Source organism: Hippocampus guttulatus, chromosome 11 (genome assembly GCF_054856545.1).
Source record: "Hippocampus guttulatus isolate MCC_2025c chromosome 11, RoL_Hgut_1.0, whole genome shotgun sequence".
Lineage (NCBI taxonomy): Eukaryota > Metazoa > Chordata > Actinopteri > Syngnathiformes > Syngnathidae > Hippocampus > Hippocampus guttulatus.
Genome location: NC_141271.1, coordinates 18,437,996 through 18,457,913, shown reverse-complemented (window position 1 = coordinate 18,457,913; position 19,918 = coordinate 18,437,996). Strand labels below are relative to the sequence as shown.

The window sequence follows — 19,918 nt, the reverse complement described above, 5'->3', positions numbered from 1 at the left end:
ATTTGAAATCCGCCATTCTTATCCTGCCAAGTCGTTTCCTGTGAGCGTGGAACTACTTTATTTTGAAATTCAGCGCCCGGGTTTCCTGTTGGGCTTCCACGCTACCTTGACGTCACCTCGGGGGCGTTTTGTCCAATCAGAGTTACGCTGCTGCATTTGGGCATGAACTCACCGCTTACATGCTTGACAACTTGAAGAACTTGAGTGAGTCGGGGGTGGGGGGGAAAGAAGTTTAGGACAGTAACTTTAGCTTGCAACGCTTGGATCACGGTGATGGTGAATAAGTTATCACCGCGACGGTCTTGGGATATTCTCCGAATAACGCGGTCATTCCGTCCCGTGTGAGATTTGTTGTAGCGCGCCACGCAGGCAGCTAATACCTCCGTAGGAAAGAATCTATAACGTGGAACGCACTTGCCTCGGGCTCAATGTGATACTTTGATTGTTCGCATTTGGGGAAAAAATAATAATAATTAAGATGATACCGTGTTGGAGGTACCTGCGGAGCAGCAAGGGCGTCCTGGGCTTCGTGTTCGTGGCTTCTGTCATTTGGTTGCTGCTGGACATGGCTGTCCTCCGCTTGTCCGTCCGCGACGTCAACAGTCGTCTACTGAAGGAGAGAGTGATCCGGCAGCAGGTCCTGGCCAGGCAGCAGGACAAAGTTACCCTGCTCATGGAGAAGTTCTTGGAGGAGTCGGTGGTCAAACAGGAGGACTCTGACAAAGACTCGGACGGTGCGGACGTCCAACCCTTCGGACTTTACAGACGTCGTAGAAAAGATAAAGCAGCTGTTAAGGATAACCAGAACCGGCGAGGCAATCCGAGTAAGGTTGAACCGGAATCGGTTGCTAAAGAGCCAGTGGATTTGTCTTTGAGCGATGCGTCAGTGTTGCAAAACAGCGTCGTGAAGAACGACTCGGTTGCACCGAGCCGTCGCGCTGTCAATGCGGAGATCGTCGAACCCGCGAAGGCCGCTCCAAATACAAGCGTGCGAGTGTTCAATCAGCCCCAGGCCGTGAAGGAACAACTGCCCGTTCAAGAACTTCCCTTGAAGGAGGACAACCAAATTGAAGAACCCCCCAATCAAGGAGCGCGCAACACGTCTTCAGCGAATGAGGAGAAACAACTCCAAAATAACTCGATGGTCGTCCAAGTGAGAGACACCCATCCTGTTAAGGCGAGTGTCCACCAGGTGCTGTCCCTCGACGCGACCGCCGCCCCCAGAGATCCCAACGCCGTGGGCCAGTTCGGCCAGCCGGCGACGGTCCCGAGCGAAGACTCGCTGAAGATGAAGCAGAGGTGGAACGAGGGCTTTTTTAACGTCTACCTGAGCGAGCAGATCCCCCTGGACCGAGCCATTCCCGACACCAGGCCGGAGATGTGAGTCGCACACCCCCCTTCCCCCACACCCCCCCCTACCCGACTCATCTGACACGACCCGCTCTTTTGTTTCCCCACCAGCTGCGCCGGCGACGTGGTCCACGACGAGCTGCCGTCCACCAGCGTGATCCTCTGCTTCGTGGACGAAGTGTGGTCCACCCTGCTGCGCTCCGTTCACAGCGTCCTCAATCGGTCGCCGCCGCACCTCCTCAAGGAGATCATCCTGGTGGATGACTTCAGTAAAAAAAGTCAGAGCGCCGTTCTACCTTCACGGCTCGAGTGCATTGATCATGAGCGGCGTTGCCGCAGTTGCACGGAAATAAGACGCGTTACCCGTGACTTGCTTTCGAAAGTAATTTGGTTACTTGGCTGATTATTTTGATTTTGAAGATAACTACATGAAGCGACATCAGTTGGGGTGAGCTGCGGCCTATCCCGGCTGACTTCGCGATAGGCCGCAGCTCACCCACCTCAGCTCAGAAGCGCTTTCAAAAATGGGCGCGTGACGTTCGTTTTCGCCGTGTACCTTTTTCGTGCTTCGGTTTTCAGTCTCTGGGCATTGCCACTTTGTTTTCAGGATACCTGAAGGAGAATCTTGACCACTACATGGCTAACTTCAGCAAGGTCCGAATCATTCGCCTACAGGAGCGTCAAGGCCTTATCAGGGCTCGGATGGCTGGAGCGGCAGTTGCCACAGGTCGGCTCCGCTTTTCACGTGTTCAACTTCATTTTTGTCCATTTTTATTTTTTGGTAAGAGCTAAAATGTTTATCGCCGATTTCAGTTTCTGTTCAAGCGTCCTTGTTTTGTTTTTTTGTTTTTTACCAAGCACATTTTTTAAAAAATGTTGTGGCCATAACAGTGAGTTAAAAATGTAACGACTTCCACTCAGTTATGCCATTAGGCTAATGATTTTAATATCAGGCAGATGGGCCAGGTCAAAAGATATAATTATATATTTTTTTAAAAGAAACGTTTTTTATGGTATTCTTTATAATTGATGGAATTATAAATACGTTATTTTTTACAATACACACCAAACTATTAAGTTCAAATAATATTGCTCTTATTTTAATGGTTTTATTGCAACGAATGGTGATTATTTAACCAAACATTTAATGCAGTACATAAAAAAATGTTTTGTCAAAATATTATAGCTATATACTTTTATACTAGTATATTTTTATTTTCTTAGTCACAATAAATCCATCCATCCACTAATTCACTTTTTTTTTTTTTTTGATAAATGGGGGAAAACGTGTGGACATACTGTGTATATATATATACACACACACATTTTATTTAGGTACAAAATAGTAATAATAATAAGTAGTAATGCAAAAACTTTTACACTAGTCTTGATCATGCTTGGTGGGTTGGATCGATGTACCGAGTGGGGCCCGCGAACCATATTTTGCCCACGGTGTCGACCGACATCTGAGCCGCGCTTGGACACAAGAAGCGTCCATCTGTCGAATGTCAACGTTAGCGCTGTGTGTCATCGTGCGGTTGTTTTAGCCTAACAGGATGTTTGCTCTGCTCCCAGGTGAGGTTCTCACCTTCCTCGACTCTCACGTGGAATGCAACGTGGGCTGGCTGGAGCCTCTGCTGGAGCGCATCTACCTGGACCGCAGCAAGGTCGCCTGTCCGGTCATCGACGTCATCAGCGACCAGGACATGAGGTGACACCCAAGATCCATTTTTTTGTTCAAAGTCGAGCCCATTTGATTTGTACAGCGCCAATTCAATACAGATGTTATTTTAAGGCAACATTGGGCAGGTCGCGCAGGTCAAAAAAAAAAATCTACTGAGCCTCCAAATGAGCGAATGCTGAGCAATGCGTGGTGCATGCATGTAAATTCCATGCTTGATTTACTGTTTAAAAAAAAAAAAAAAAAAAAAAAAAAAAGTTCTCTGCTTTTCTTTTCCCCTTCAGCTATAAAATGGTTGACAACTTCCAGAGAGGCATTTTCACTTGGCCTCTCACGTTTGGTTGGAACGCCCTCTCAGACGAGTACGTCAAGAAGAAGAATATGACGGCGGCTGATCCCATCAGGTCCCCAAAACACTCTCACCCGCCGTTTTGTTTCCCTTCATGGCTGTCGCTCACCTTTTGTTTTATGTCGACCTCCCAGATGCCCCGTCATGGCCGGAGGGCTTTTCTCCATCGATAAAAAATACTTCTATCAACTTGGCGCCTACGATCCAGGCCTGGAAGTTTGGGGTGGGGAGAACATGGAGATTTCTTTTAAGGTAGCACTCAAACGTACCGAGACCGAACCTGTTTGCCTCTTGAACTCATCTCATCAACCCGCAGTCGCTTCTAATTGGAATTACGATCATTTCTTATGATTTACTGACCGCCTCCATTTTGAATCGAGGTCTCAGTTAATCACCGGGTGCCTCGTACACTTCAACAAATAACACATTTCCTGCACGGTTAACATCAGAATGTTTTTAGCTTGGCAAACACCACTGAAGTTGCATTTTTTTTTTTTTTTAACCCAGCTATCCAGAAGAAAAATACCATTCAAAATATCCGGTGCGGTAAAACAAATTGTCAAGGAATGGACAATGTTGTCGTATTAGGGACGTCCCGATCCAATCACGTGATCGAAAATCCGGACCGATCACGTGATTTTTTCAACTGATCCGGTATCGGGTGAAAAAGATCTACTGCCCGAACAGGTCTGGATGTGCGGGGGCCAAATCGAGATCATCCCCTGCTCCCGAGTGGGCCACATTTTCCGAGGACAGAACCCGTACCAGTTCCCCAAGGACCGGCGCAAGACGGTGGAGCGCAACTTGGCCCGGGTGGCCGAAGTGTGGCTGGACGAATACAAGGAGCTTTTCTACGGCCACGGCTACCGCCACCTGCTGGACAAAAGCGTCAGTGACATCGGTGACCTCACCCAACAGATCCAGCTGAGGGCCAAGCTCAAATGCAAGAGTTTCAAGTGGTACCTGGACAACGTGTACCCGGAGTTGGAGGCTCCTTTAGTCAAAGCTGCGGGTCTGGTACGTTGTCCTTCCGCACTTCAGCGGAACCTCGATTGAACAGACACAATTGGGGGAAGGGCTCGTTCGTTCAAAGCGATTGTCTGTTAACTCATTCACTCCCAAAGACGTTTTTAAACGTCTTTTCAGACTTGGTCTAGAATTGGCTGGTACTGAATGAGTTAATATCACAGTACTTTTTTTCATGACCTAAAAAAAAAAACTCAATTCGGTATAAAATTGTTTTATACTTTTGGTTCATTGCATAAAAATTCCCATTACGGTACAAAATTATTGTCAATAAATATATGTATAGATTGTGTTGAACAGCAATTCTGAACCATATTTACACTTTCCTGTCTACCAGTTGATGAAGTTGTGAAGCCATTTACCGGTGCTGTGGAGAATTTTGACTCAAAGGGACTGCGCAAAGCGGCCTTTTGAGCGGACCGGAGTCTATTTTCTCCCTGTTGAATTCGGGGCACGTTGACTCGAGGTTCCACTGCGCTGAAGTTGAAAATCAGAGTGAAGAATTCAAAGCTTTCTCCCGTTTGACGCAGGTCTTCAATCGAGGCTTGAGAACTTGTCTTTCTGTGCTTACGGGTGTTCTCTTCTTTGAGACGTGTGATCTCAGCAAGCAGGTAAGCGTGAACTCAAGGAAATATGCACTTGGAACACAACTGTCACTCAAAGTAAAGTTTCCAGTACATTTCCACGGGAAATCAAGTCGATGCTAAAATCTATTTTCCCCAACTCTATTTAAGTTCCCTTCTAAAGAACCAACCCTCCATTTGACAAATTTCTCATTTATTCACAGATTCTGATCAATTCCCACAGAAGGTTTCCAACTATGAAAAATGCCGGACTGGTGTCACTCTTCTCCGAAACTATCGGTCACTTTCCTTTTGACTTTTCAGAGTCAGCACTTTAACTACACGTGGCTGAAGCAGATCCGCCAGAAGGACATGTGTGTCGATCACGATGCCAACGAAGGCCGTTTGACTTTACAGCCATGTAGCGTCGAGCGCACCGCACTACGCTGGCTGCACAAATCCTCCAAGTCAAAACTGGTAGGTCACGCTTAGCATGTTGCGCACCCTCCAACCAGAAGCGACGCCATATTTTGCTTTTGTCGGCGGCGACACGAATTTCCAGACCGACGGGATGCTTGCGGTGTAATTCCCTTTCAGATTTGTTGACTGCTTGTACTGGAGTGTCTGAACAATTTCAAATCGGTTTGTTCATGAGGGTTCATTTACATGCCATTATTTCGATTTTCAATATCAATCCCGTATTGTATGAAGCAGGTTAAGCGGCGGCGTTCGACTCGGGTGTTGCCCCAACTAGTTATTGTTGTATCTAAACGTGATTAATTATGATTAATTATTCATTTTGACAGACAGAACAGTAAACCCGCCCCCCTCCAGTTCGCCGTCGTGCTGTTTTTCTGATTTCGTTTTGGACAATTAATAACCATTTTGACGTTTAAAAAAAATATAATAATAAATATTTTGAAAATCCTTGTCGTCTATTTCCAGCCTCAGCACTTGGTGGCTGAGAATGGCGCCAAACAACCGTGTATGGAAGTGATCAAATCCTCAAAAGTTCACACCCTTCACCTCGCCGCCTGTAAAGTCGACAGCCTCTTCCAGCAATGGGAGTTCACAAACTACTACGCACAGTGAAGAGCAACAACTTTCTGGGGAAATGTGCACGAGATACGTTTAAGGTTCACGTCCTAACGGACCTCAAGGTGGATATCAAGGATAGGGAATAAAAGCTAAGTGAGTAATTCATGTCACGCAGGGACAGTGGAAACGTGCAATGATTTCATGCCCTTTTTTTTTAAACAAAACGGTCTTTTCCTTATGACTCCATTGACATTATGACTCCACTGGGTCAAGTTTAAACCCAAGTTGCCCAGTTGGAATGGGGGGGGGGGGGGGGGGTTACATTTTACAAAAACAAAACAATAATATGTCGCCAACTGCAAATTAAGACCAACTGTGGACCTGGTTTGTATCCTGTGAATGTGTCGGACTACATAGAGATGATCGAATCCAATTTGTCTAAAACGTATCAAACGGGTAAAAGCCGAGCTGTCTTTTTTAAAGATGTGGTTTACTTGAGGTCTCCTGTGGTTTTAAATGCTGCATCACTCCGGTGGTGGGAACTGGGAACGGTTTCTTTTTGTACAGTTGTGCTTTGGACACTAGAGAGAGCTGTTGACCTGAAATGATCAGAAAGCCTCTCACAAGGACTTTGGTGGGGGGGGGGATAAATGTCTTTTGTTTTGGAAAAACGTACAAATAAAATGAGAAGAAATCTGGATTAAATAGCAGTTATGTGTTTATTTCATCTTCGCATCATCTTATGTTTGTATTCGAAACATAGTGTAGAATAAGTTTTGTAAGTATAGTAGCGTACATTTGTGTTTGGATGTCCCATGACGTAGGACCTTCACAACCAGTCTTTGTAAAAAAAAAAAAAAAAAAAAAAAAAAGTAAGAGCACAGAGGAATGGGCTGAAAAAATGTGCCACCAGAAACTGAATTCGATTCGTGAATTCAGATAATTGCGCTGAAAATTTAAATCCGAAGCGAACAATTTGAGAATTTGAAACTCAAGTCCAATAAACCTGAAAACGATTTTAAAATGATGACAATTTTCTCTGACGCTGTCTTATTTTAATCTCACTGAAAATGCATCTCAATTCACTTCCAGGTCATTCAAAGCAAATTCAGTTTTTTAAAATCCAGATTCAAATGAGCAAATTAGGAAGAGAGATCGACGGCAGATGCACAGATCTCACGTCATCCAATCAGCACCTTTGAGCACTCTCTCTCTCTCTCTCACCCCCCCCCCTTTTTTTTCCTCAATGAAGAAATGAGAGTATAAATGATTCCAATTTGATTTCTGGTGCTACATAGTTCAGTCCATACAGAGGTGTTAAAAACACAACTGAATGCAGCTTTTTCAAGTAAACGGTTTGAAAAGTTGAACAAAAAATAAAGGGAACTCATCATCATCTCTGTGGAACTTCAAAATCAATAAAGTGTCAAGAGTGTGGGCAACATAACAGGAGACGGCCATGTACTATCATGGCCAGAGATGTGATTTAAAATGCCCTTTATGTTTTGTATAAATGAAGTTTTCTACTAATTAGCATACTGGTTTAGCATAATGCCCTACGAAATGATCTGAATGGGATCATAATTTAGATGTGAAAATTGGTCGCCTTTTGCACCATGCCGTTACAAATTCATCATAACGTACTCAAATTCCTCGATTTTCTTGCGAGTGTTACCTCGCTGGATCTTGCGGTAGGAGACGGAGCTGTATTTGGAGGATTCCTGGCGGGCCAGGTTGTCCGGGGACTTCTTGGGGAGAGGTAGAGTGGCGTAGGCGGGGTCTCCGGAGAAGACGTCGGGATCCTTCTCCGTCTTGCAGCTGGAGCTCAGCTGCTTGGAGAAGCTCACGTCGTGAGGTGGCTGCTTCTGCTCAACTGGTTGGTCCTCTTACATGTAAGCAAAGAGAAAGTAGCACGACGAGAGTGCTAGTAGAGCAAATGTGTCTGACTAGTAATGTTTTTTTTCCTCTGAAAGCTGTCTGGCCTGGTTTAGTCTTTGCAGCAGTCATTCGCAGTCAGTGAGGGTTGTGGGTCTTTTCTCAGATGCCCTTCCCTTATACAAAGGTGTTCCTCAGTGATCCATATTAGGTCCACTACTGTTTCATATTTATGTCATGAGCATTGCATTGCTGCACATAATTTCAATACACGCCTGTAAACTGATCAGATTATCGATACATCCAGCTCCTCCTTGTTTATGTCAAACAGTAGTGGAAGGGAAAAAAAAGTTACCAGTAAGACCAAGTCAGTCTACTAATGCGGCCTTGTCGAATGGAAGGCATAGTTGGAGAAAAAAACCCTACTAGCAAGACAGTCGTTTTCTAGTCATGCAGTGGAGCTGCAGTATTGAAAAAAAAACATGTTACTAGTATGCCCGAGTTGTTTTACTCGGACGCTAAATCAGTAAGATGTTCAACAGCCGTTATACTAATGCACACTCATATCTAATATCATAAAGTAGTGGAAGGATGCACATGCGTACCTTGAGTCTCAGTATCTCGCCCCCGCGTTTCTTCAGCCCGGATTTCCTCACATGGCTCTTGGACTCGGATCCGGGGGGCTTCCCGACTACTCCCTGAAGGTTGTCTGTCCACTCTGGCCCCTTCTAGGATTGCAAAAGTCTGTGAATTTTCAGATCTGCCCTCACTCGTCGAAATGCGGTACTCTGATGAATGTGGCGGTTGCGGAATCAGAATTATGAGCATGAATCTATCCTATTCTCTCGATATTGGTGCGGCCATTTTGTCCTTCCACTGGAATTGACTTCAAAGTGCCGCGGGATCACAAACGTCACTTGGGCAAACTCGGACAACAGGTTAGCCGTGACGGTGGCAATGTGAAAACCTATTTTTTCTTTCTGCAATTTACATTTTCTGGAAATACTTATTCTGCAAATTTACTGGAAACCTCTTGGAAATTTACAGAAAATTCACCACATTTTCTGGAGATTTATTGAAAATATGCTGGAAAATTTCATGGAAACTGATAAAATTTCTGTAAATTTGAGATTTTCTGGAAATGCATGTCTTTTTGTGGAAAGTTACCAAAAATTGACCATAAATTTTCCAGCCCCTTTTGCATCGATATCCACTCAACTGTTCAACTCATCTGCACCTGCCTGCATCCGGAGATCCGTTGGGCCTTCCGAGCTCCTCGGCTTGGTCTTCGTCGCTGTAGAACACAGAGTCGTCTCCTTCCTCCACTGCCCACACGTCTCTGTCATCTGCTTCGGAGTTGTGGAGCTTCATCTCGGGGGTGAATCCGCAAATGATCTCGAGTACCTGCGACGCCATGACAGCCTCCTCCTCCTCCTCCACCGCTTCCTCCCCATCGGCATCTGCAGACTTCGGAAACATTGGGCTCTCCTGCATCTCCATCTTTTCAAAACAGTTTGGCTTTTTTATACCCGTTGACTCAGAAATGTAACGTGCCGAAGCAAAGCATTGCGTTCATGTCCGGTCGCAGCGACGAATGAGAGGTTCAAGGTCTACGCTTCTCTTGCGAATGGTTCGGAAAGAGTCGGTCCATGTAGTGCTGGACGTTGGTCGTGCAAGGTCAAGCTTGGCAGTCCTCTCCCCGATGTAATCGTTTGTGAGCGTTGGATCGCCAGCGAACAGAGGTTTTGTTGTGGGCTCCAACAAAGCCTCTTTGTGACTCGAGCTTCACAACATACAGCGACTGGAGCCAATCCCTAATCTTTCTTGGGTGACCAATCTTCTTTCTGTAATGTTTCCAGGCGGGATTAACATTCTACCGTATGTTTACTATACTGCTTATCTGTTCTCTTCTAGACGTCTTGGGAGTTAGTCTTGGGAACAATTTTTTACGAAAAAAAATATGTGCAGTGAAACCACAAAAATTTTCTGTGACCCACAAAAAAACTCATCTAGTCACTGTTGTGATCCACAAAAAAAACCTCATCTAGTCACTGTTTTTGTTCTCAAGCCAAAGCCAAAAATATACGTGCATTGCTTTTGCACCATACAGTATTTGGTTGTGAAGGAACTCTCTTGAAATGAGACAAGAAGGGCTTTGGCGCAATCAGGGGGCATATCGATGCCAAGGATGTATGTTGAAGAGAGTCACGTGGCTTCATGTCCTGTTTTGGAGCTATCGTGTGTTATTTTGGTTCCAATGAACTATGTTGAAATGGATTGAGGAGCTTCGCGCCGTGATGTAGCGCCTTCTTTGTGGTAAGGAACTATGCTGAAATGAATTGAAGAGCATTTAAGTAGATCTTTGGCATTTGGGGACCAAGAAGCTATGTTGAAGTAAATCAAGTCGCTTCACTGAAAGTGAAATGCGTAGATCAAAGGCTGAGCTCACATTTGGAAATGAAAACAGAAGCGGTCACACCTCCCTTACCCACATCCTGTATCTCTTGTCGCGCAAGAGTCCCTTATTGGTTCTAAATACGACTCCGGTTGCTACGGAGATTGTCTCTGTGGTTGCGACGAAAGCAGGAAATGCATTCAGTCTTTTATTCAAGCTAGTAGGATGCTGCGGAATTTGACATCCGACAACAATTGTAAACTTGCGAAGATTACACTCGGCGCACGCTCAAAACAAGTTTTCATAATGCTTTTGTGCCACCCGCTAGAAATCAGTGAAGTGGAGACTGGGTGTGGAAAAAACAAAACAAAACACAAAGAGTCCGTTATAAACAGCCAATTCTGATCACTGTCCATGAACATAACCACCAGTAGGTTGAAACGTAAACATTGCGATTGTCATCCACCGTTGCCGTTTTGTGACGTACTCAAAACACCGAAAGGCAGGGTAGACACATACCGATAATCTGAGCAGTTCTTAAATCAGTCTCGCACGGGGCAGTCTTGGTAAGAGCCATTTTTTGGGAGGGGAGGAGACTCATGATTGGCATTGGAGTTTTTGTGCGCACGTGAGCTTTGCTATTGATCGGCTCGATGATCGAATGTCTCTATCAGATATTCCGTGCCGTGGAGTGTCAAGAGTGACTTTTTGTCTCTGATCTCCTTGGAAAATGTTCTTCTCTCGGGAGTTCCACTCAACTTCTGGTTTCAGAGCAGTCGGAAGCAAGTCAGATTTTTGGTTTGGGGGACACGTGCCTGTACAAACGGTTGTGTGGTGTGATTATCCTTTGGTGTGGGTCAGGTGTGAAAAGAACTAACTTTAATCCTTGATCTCCTCTCACGGATCAGTTTTGGTTGCAAAGTTTTTTTGTCTAATTTTCAATGGAGGAATCATTGTGTGAGGTGTGCGTTGGTGACCAGGGCTCTGAAAAAATGATCGTGACCGATTATCCTGTGGTGCGGGGTATTATACACCACACACTATCAAGAGCTGTAACAGCACAGTGTTTTCCCACGTTTTCTATGAGCTCTCGCATTTAAATGATTGGTTAAATTGTTAGATAAGATTTCATGTACCTGTTTAAGAATGAGATTGTCCAGTTTGTCATTATTTAGACAGAACCGATTTCTCGACCAATCCTGAGCCGTTTGTTTTTAGAATCATGGCGGTGTGGCGCAACGACCCCTTTAGGTCTCCTCTTCTTCAACCGACCTCTGATGCAGTCCTGGAATCAACTTGAGGATGTTTTTCCGAACGTTGCTCCGTTTGTTTTTTCTGGGCAGGGTACCAAACAAAGAGGTGATCCTTGCTCGATCCCAGGTAGGAGACTGCGAGCCGATGCTGCTGCCGCTGCTGCTGGCCAAGCTGGAGCTGCTGGATCGCCCGATGGTGTGATGGAAATGACTGGAGCCGGAGGAATACTTGCGCGGGAAGAAGTGTTCTTCTCGGGTGGCGCTGGCTGCGCCGCAGGGGCTGGGTAAGCTCAGGTCCCCGAACACGCTCCCTTGGTCACTGTCGTCTGTCATCAGTCCCCTGTAGCTGCTGTCACTGGAAAAGCGGAGGCTGCGGTGGCCCATGGGGGAGTTCTGAACTTCTGAAGAATCTGTTGAGAGGTTGCTTTCCTTCAAAGTGCCTGCAGACGAAAGACAGGAAAGTCTCGGTGAGTGAAAACTTAAAAAATCTGCGAGCCATCGCAGTCATCGACCAATATTTGGTGGGATTGGGACGGAGCCCTGCAGTGAATAGTTGCCCTAAAATGCTATCGGGCATTGCTGGCGCTAATTTGTATTTTTGATTATCAGGTTCATCGTTATGGAGCTTCTGAAGAACTTGCTGATGAGCCGATCATTTGAATCGGGTGTGTTGAACAGGGACACTTTTAAAACCGGCGGGAGTGCAGCTGTTTAGGACCAGACTTGCCTAGCCCTGGTCTATACAACCTGATTTTTAATTCATTCTGTGAAGCCTCAAATGAGCGAATTTGTGAAGAGTAGAGCGCAAATACGTGGGCGATTACCGTACATGTCAAGTTCATGCTTCAATTCCCATCACGTGACTGCACAGATGAGAGCGCGTGTGAAAAAGGAAGTGCTGTGGTCTGACAGCCGAGCCGAACCCTCTCACCTCCGATTAGGCGTTGTTCCCGTAATGTAAGCGCTTGCAGCTCCAGCAGTTTCTCACTCAACGATTGCTGCGCAGGAAGCAAAACAACGACAAAAACAAAAAACACGAGTTACAAATCTGTTGCTTTTGTCCTGGTTTAAGCGTGAGCGAGATATTCACCTTAAGCTGGTTCACCCTCTTTTCCAGCTCGATCCACTTCACCACACTGCCGCAGACCGTCTCCAACCTGGGATGGAGAACAGGCGCTCATCAACAATCGGGCCCCAATTTCATAATTTTCCTTGCTCCCAAAGAAAGTCAGAAGAGGGCAGATTCTTGGATGTATTAAAAAAAATAATCCGGCGGCAACAGTCGCAAGTGTTAAGCTTGTTCAGTATTTACGATCGCAAATTCAAATTGGCCAATCCACAAACTCCAAACTATGCAGCGCATGTTGACTTACTTTAAACTGTTGGTCGATCCTCGTATCAAATCGAGGATGTGCTGATGAGAGAGACCTTCGATGCTGCCGCCATTGATGGTGATGATGACGTCTCCTGTGATGGTGAGAGGTGATAGGGATGAGGACGTGACCACAAAAAGCATTTGGAGGCCAAGAAATACAGTCACTGGTCGGCGTTATCAGTCACACCCGTGCAGCTAAAACTGTTTCGATACAAGCGCTGTGGAAAAATGAACCAATGAAATTCAGACATTGCTTTTGGAATTGTGGGTCGACAGAATCAAACATATGATACAGGCCTGGACGATGATTACCCTAGAGAAGATTGAAAATAATCGGTGACAGGTTCAACCAAGTTGGGACCTCAAATTGCCATCACGGGGGTCTTAAAACTTCATCGTAATTAGTCAGAGGGGCCCATTAAAAAGGTGAGAAGTAGTCATTGTGTTGTTTGGTGACATGGTGTATATCAGGGGTGTCAAACATACGGCCCGCGGGCCGGAACCGGCCCCCGAGGGGGTTTGATCAGGCCCGCGGGATAATTTAAAAATGAAAAAAAAGCATAAAAGACACAAAATGAATATTTTTATTAAGATGCAATTCATGTATTAACCGCTAGTCATTGTTTCCTCTTTCGTTTGTAAAGTGTAGGTGGGGGTTACATTTAGATTTCATATGCACATGTGTAAATGGTTTAAAAAAAATCCTTTCTTTATAAATCTTGTTTAATCTTAAAATGCATGACTATATTTTTAAATACTAATTGTTCAAGTTTTGTGCCTTTGTACAATCAGTGGGATCAGTTGCACTGCATATATGTGAATGATAAAATTAAATTGCACATTTGTCAAAGGAAATCTAAGGTGTTTTATGAAATGTTAGGTAAATGAAATGTAGGTACATTTCAACATTTTCCTCATGTACTTGTGCGTCGCTATATCAAAACAAAGGAAAGACATATTTTGGTTATTTATAGCAGAGTATGGTATAATTTTAATGGTCTGGCCCACTTGACATCGACCGAGGCCGTATGCGGCCCACAATATGAAATGAGTTTGACACCTCTGGTGTATATGGACCAGAGGAAGCAAAGGAAAGAGTTGTCTCTATTAGAGAAATCATAAGCAAGCAGGTTAGTTTGATGACGCCGTCACAACCTTTTAGAAATTCAAATTCTGCCATGCTGGTGTCTATCATGTCATTATTTCTCAATCAAACAAAAATCAGGCCGACGTGTCGTGTCTGTGAAGCCTGTTGAAAACAGTTTTCTCATCGGATGTGCAGTTGTACTCAGTCTACGCTAAAAGGATGAGAAGCAAAAAGGTAAAATGAGGTCGAACATTTCAGAGGAAGTGGGCCCCCGTTCACCTGCGGTCAGGCCGGCGGTCTCTGCGGCACTGTTGTCCTCCACCCTGCTCACGAACGTGCACACTTCCACGGCAGAGCTGCTCCTCAGCTGCAGGCTGTGAGTCTGCAACGACGGAAAACTTCATGAAAAAAAATTATTAAATAAGAAAAAAGCCCCCCAAAAAAACAGATGCTTTGAGTGAAGCCTGAAGGTTTTGCACAAACACTATCTGCAATTTGGAACCGTTCAATGGGAGGGTTTATTTCCGAGAACAGCCATCTCCCTAGTCAAGAGGGTGTGTGCACTTGTGAAACCACATTTATTTTCTCAGTTGTTTATTTTTACTTCCACTTTCTAAAATATAGTTTCTTTATCAATGAGGTTGGACAGGTTGGAGGTCAGATTAATGGGGGAAAAAAATGTTTTAGTCTTTTTTTCTAACAACCACAAAAACCTGACATTGTGAACATTTGTGTAGATTTTTTATCTTAACTGAAAAAAATTATTTATATACTGTATATATTTTTTTTGGGGGGGGGGCATATTATTACAGTAATTAGGTTTGATTTGACTTTTTTTCAGAAAAGGCATTTGATTTTTTTCAAGAGTTTAAACATGTTTTCCAGAGTCAGTTATTCTCTAACAAAACATGTATTTTTATTTTTATTTTTTAAAATGTACTTTGTTACATGTTCAACCCTTGTTCAATTTTGACTTTAATTCCACAACAATACACATATTACATTTAATGTTGGAAAAAAAATGCACCTTTTGCCATAAGGTTATGACTTTTTATCGCAACAATGTATGTGTAGGTTCTTCGAAAGGTTGACATGACATGAATTTGCTATCGTAGCATTACAACCTTTTTCGGAAAAAAATGGCCCATTTCTTCATTCCGACGGCATTTAGCTTTGATGTAGTCGCTATGTTTAATTGCCGTTAAGATTACGAGGGGTCCTTCGAAGAATTTCACGCCCCCTCCAAGAGATTCCTGGGTAAAAGGTACCTGAACTTCAAATCCAAAGGTGTCATTGTCTTCCTTTTCCAGGACAATTGTGATTCTGCGCATGAGTAAATGTCAAGGTCACAGTTTGTCCACAACACATTTCATCTTCAAAAATAAATCAATAGGATCAGAAGAACAGTGATGGTTTACCTTTGCGGATCAGAATAGTCAACCAGGAATTGTTTCGGCTGCAAAGTAAGAAATGCAAAAGCATGAATGATGCATGTACTGTACTGTACAATTATCACATTTGACTTCAATACTGCAATGCCATGAAAACTTTAGCACTCACAATGTTAAATGCATCACAAGAAGGGTCACAGTTGAGTATGTGTGTGTGTGTGTGTGGGAGGGGGGGGGGTTCTTGTAACACCACCATGTTGCATAACAAATTAGATTTTTTTTTTTTTTTACAAATCAGGAGCTTTTGGGCCACATATTCACACTGCTGTCGGCAATTAGTTGAAAACTTGACAGCAAATCCGGATAATCTGCCGCTCAATATCGAATTTGACAAAATTATCCTTCAACATAACTAGAATTGTTTGGATCGCTTCTGCATAAGCCAAATTTCAGTGTGTACTTTTTTTTTTCAACTTATGATTCACACAAGTTTTATTAACGTGTGTGGCAATTGAAAAAAGCTATTAAATTCAGCGGTGGGAGGTAACTGAGTATGAATACTTGATTAGTACATTTCAGTCGATTCAGTATATATCAGTTTTTTTACTTGAGTATTTTTTTTCGACATATTTTTCCTGCCGACAATTCGCCAGGTGCTTTCTCTACTTTTTTGCTCTGTTTCAAAAATAATCAAAGCAGCCCTTGTTCATCCTTTCTAGTAGAAATCTACTTTTGCTTTTTTTAAATTTGGACGTAAAATTCAGTCTACTCATTTACTTTTCGGTCAGTAAAGGAGTCGATACAGAAGCGGTTTTCTGGCCAGGTGCTTTCTCTACTTTTTCGCTCTTGGTTTCAAAAATGGTCAAAGCAGCTCTTGTTCATCCTTTCTAGTAGAAATCTACTTTTGCTTTTTTTAAATTTGGAAGTAAAATTCAGTCTACTCATTTACTTTTCGGTCAGTAAAGGAGTCGATACAGAAGCGGTTTTCTACACGTGTAGCTTATCTGTCGGCCGATTTTTTCAGACTCTGCGTACTTTCGATACAAGTAAAGCCTAAACGTGGTTGTAAAAACAAGTTTGGTTTTAGGAAATCACAACGGAAGTGTTATTAAGTCTCACCTTGGCTGCTCTGGGCAGCGAGTCGCTGTTGTGTCGGTGTCTGGGGTGGTCGTTGCTGCCCCTCAGTGAGCGTCTGTACCACAGCGAGCTTTTCTTCCTTTCGGCGCCGCCGGCCAGGGATGGACGTCCGCCGGGGTTCATGCCGGACTTGAGGTGGAGGTGGAGCGGGGGCAGGAGGTGGGTGGGGGGGCGAAAATTGGGATCGAGTCGGACCCGAAAGAAGCGGAGGCGTTTCAGAGCATCGTCGTGCTGCATCTGCCGAGCCGTGGGCCGTTTGTTTGACGGGGGCGTGCGCGTGCGTGCGCGTACGCTGCGTCTGAACGCCGAAACGCGTCAAAGCGGATGCGGACGTCAACTGACGTTGCGAGGCGCTCGTGCGCACCCACGCATCGTGCATCGTGACCTGTCAACCGAAAAGAAATGTTCTTTGACAAACATTCACTTTAAAAAACAGGTGTTGTTAAAGATCAATATTTACATTTAATCTGCCAATAGGTGAATGTACAGGTGACGAACCGCGGGTCAGCGGGGGTCATCAGTCTTCGTTTCCAGCTTTTTTGTTTGTTTGTTGATAAACGATGTTTTCTATGAAAACAATAAAAGTGAATGTAAAGGAATAAAGAGGTTCTCTTTTAGGTGTCACAGTCTAGTGAGCACACAAGTGCATGTGCTGTGCGGCACAGTCGTTACACTGCATTGTCTCCATTTGCCCTGCGTGAGCAATAGAGATCAAATGAGATCAACTTTTCAGTGTCCATCCATTTTCTGACCCGCTTTATTCTCAAAAGGATCGCGGCGCATGCTGGAGCCCATCCTAGCAGTCATCGGGCAGTCGGCGGGGGACACCCTGAACCGTTTGCCAGTCAATCGCAGGGCACACAGAGACGAACAACCATCCGCACTCATATTCACACCTAGGGACAATTTGGAATGTGGGAGGAAACCGGAGTACCCGGAGAAAACCCGGGTCCAACATGCAAACTCCACACAAGGAGGCCGCAGCCGGAATCGAACCCATGTGAGGTTGACGCGCTAACCACCGGGCCACCGGGCCACCTGTGAACAATATTATTTCTAACTGAATTACACAAGCTTATTTCATGAGGTGAAGAGGGTGAGCCACCTATTTAAAGTGTCAAAGAAACGCTAATGGAATGTAAAGCCAGTGTGGCTCTGCGGTCTGCAGACTTGATCGGGTCAACTAGTGCAGCACAGAGTTCAAAGCAAACATGGCGAGGCAGCATTCAGCTGTTACGCCGCACACAAATGGAATAAAGATGCCAACAGTCAAGCCCAAGTGTAAATGCTTTTCAAGCTAGGCTCCTTTCCCTTTCCTTTGATTAAGGTCTTTTAAAGCATTTTTAAATACTTAATTCCATATGTAAGATTGCTTTTTTTTTGGTGGTAATTTTAAAAAGCTGCTACTTTTTTCTTTTTTTTGTCTTCAGTTTGTTTGTTTCCAAATGCTTTCGAATGTACTTTTCAGCTTACTTTCATCTGCACCAACCAGTAGTTAAAAAAAAATAAGCTTACTTGTTTTAGATTCAATAAATACTGAACACTTTTTACTGGTACAATTAATTTAGTTGTATGCTTACTTTAAAAATGAACTTAAAAGTTGACTTTTTGCCAAGGTACTCCCAACTTTTCTAAGCTGCTTACCTACTGATCTCATTGTAAAGTTTCTTTACGTACTAGCAGATGCATGGGTCTGATGGGGAAAATAAAGCACGGGGGTCAGTCACTCCCCTCGAGACAGTTATTGTCTCCTTTTGGGCAGTCTCAGCAATTTGATGCACCGAGTGTCGGTAACAAGCAAAGCGTGACAAACACCTGCAAGCCTCAGAAGGTTTTAGCTTGCATGCTCCCATGCAGAAAGGCTCACCCGCCTTATCGGGATGATCAAAAGGAAGATTTATTGAAGGCAACACCCCCCCCCCCACACACACACACACACTCCTGTGGCACTCCCTGTATTGAGAGCCCCCAAAATATTCATGGCATCATCACGATCAAAGTCCCATCGTACGGGCTGGATCGGATTGAGGAAAATCCACATGCATATTCTTTTGGAAGTAAATCAAAGCTTCCGTTTTGTTTTTTTTTTTGTTCTTTGAATAAATATATTCACGTCATGTACGACGTACGGCTACAATATTAAGAATCCGCACAATGGAAACTCCAAGATGTTTGTTTTGTCCACGCATAAATTCCTGCGTCCAGTATTACGTACTAAAAACAGTAAAACGACTTTCAAAGTGACAAAGAAACTCGTGGAATATGATGAACTTCACAAACAAAAGACAACAACAGAACAACGCTTACGTGACACATGAGAGCAACAACGAACCCGCAAACACCGAACGAAACCAAGCAAGCAAACTCCCGAGACAACAAAGTACACGTCAAGTTGCGGTTGTACGTGAGGTCATTCTGTTGCGCAGAAGTCCCGAAAAACCCAAATCAAGTTTCTAACATGAATGAAGACCTTGAAAAGATGTTTCCCATGAAATGCTGCGCGAGCAGCAACTCAAACCACATTTGAACTTGACTCAAATCAAGGCGGCGCTGACGACTGCAAGCCCGGTTTCCTGTCTAACGGACGTCCTTGCATCGCGAACTCATGAAGAAAACAGAAAAGACCAGAATGAGTCACGGCCGGTAAGAATCAAAAAGTTAAAAAGGGACCGCATACTCCTCACTCAGAAAAAAACCAAACACTTTATTGGCTTGCTTTTAATAAATAACGCAAGCTATAATACTCATTTGTGAATAAATTGAAACAGCCTCAGTCTTATCCTTCAAGATGGCGCCACGAGAGCGGCTGCCTTCACAGCAGCTCCTAGATTTTGTTCTTCTACTTCTTTCTTTCATAACTTTGCTGCTGTGAATTGGAATTTTTCCATTGTGAGACTAATAAAGGTTGTCTTATCTTATTGATGTCCAATATGTTTGAAATTAGAATTTAGAATGTTTTTTTTCTTTAATCATAGAAAATAGTGAAAATTGTATTAGCAGGATCAAATTGTTGCAATCTTTAAACCCATTTAAAGGTAATGTAAAAACAGCTACTTGACAATATGTTTCACGACTACAGTTAAACAGTTTGGGCATCGCGGTGAATCTGTTCCGTCGCACTTTCTAATTGTTGTTTTTTGAGCCTGATTTCGCTGACCAAATCAGGATGGATACGCATATAGGACCTGCACAAGTTGCCAAGAGTTCGAGTTGCAGTGCCACCTTTATCATATCTTTTCTTTATTCCCATTCTGGTACCCTTGGGGATCAGAAAAAACAAAAAATAAACAAACAAACAAAAAAACAACTGGAAGAAAGAAAGAAATGCTCTTTGCAAAGATGGGCAAATTAAACAATGGATGGGGCCGTATGCAAAAATGCCACTCAAGACATGCATG

At 44.0% G+C, this 19,918-nt stretch overlaps 3 protein-coding genes across 3 annotated transcripts; 1 reads left to right on the top strand and 2 right to left on the bottom strand.

Annotated features, from left to right (window-relative positions):
- Nucleotides 1–154: 154 nt before the first annotated feature.
- On the top strand, nt 155–6,715 carry galnt5 (polypeptide N-acetylgalactosaminyltransferase 5). The gene is made up of 10 exons (XM_086123701.1): nt 155–1,380; nt 1,462–1,628; nt 1,958–2,077; nt 2,926–3,061; nt 3,316–3,435; nt 3,515–3,632; nt 4,068–4,397; nt 4,937–5,017; nt 5,294–5,446; nt 5,915–6,715. Exons 1-10 carry the CDS (start codon nt 479–481, stop codon nt 6,059–6,061), a joined length of 2,274 nt encoding a protein of 757 aa, XP_085979827.1. The 5' UTR covers nt 155–478; the 3' UTR covers nt 6,062–6,715.
- On the bottom strand, nt 6,708–10,377 carry ermn (ermin). The gene is made up of 3 exons (XM_086123704.1): nt 9,124–10,377; nt 8,488–8,610; nt 6,708–7,892 (listed from the first exon to the last, which is right to left on the bottom strand). The coding sequence occupies exons 1-3, from the start codon at nt 9,380–9,382 to the stop codon at nt 7,630–7,632; spliced, it is 645 nt and encodes a 214-aa protein (XP_085979830.1). The 5' UTR covers nt 9,383–10,377; the 3' UTR covers nt 6,708–7,629.
- Nucleotides 10,378–10,472: 95 nt separating this feature from the next.
- Nucleotides 10,473–16,877, bottom strand: cytip (cytohesin 1 interacting protein). The gene is made up of 8 exons (XM_086123703.1): nt 16,503–16,877; nt 15,411–15,448; nt 15,261–15,315; nt 14,272–14,374; nt 12,904–12,997; nt 12,621–12,687; nt 12,462–12,528; nt 10,473–11,970 (listed from the first exon to the last, which is right to left on the bottom strand). Exons 1-8 carry the CDS (start codon nt 16,755–16,757, stop codon nt 11,525–11,527), a joined length of 1,125 nt encoding a protein of 374 aa, XP_085979829.1. The 5' UTR covers nt 16,758–16,877; the 3' UTR covers nt 10,473–11,524.
- Nucleotides 16,878–19,918: the final 3,041 nt, after the last annotated feature.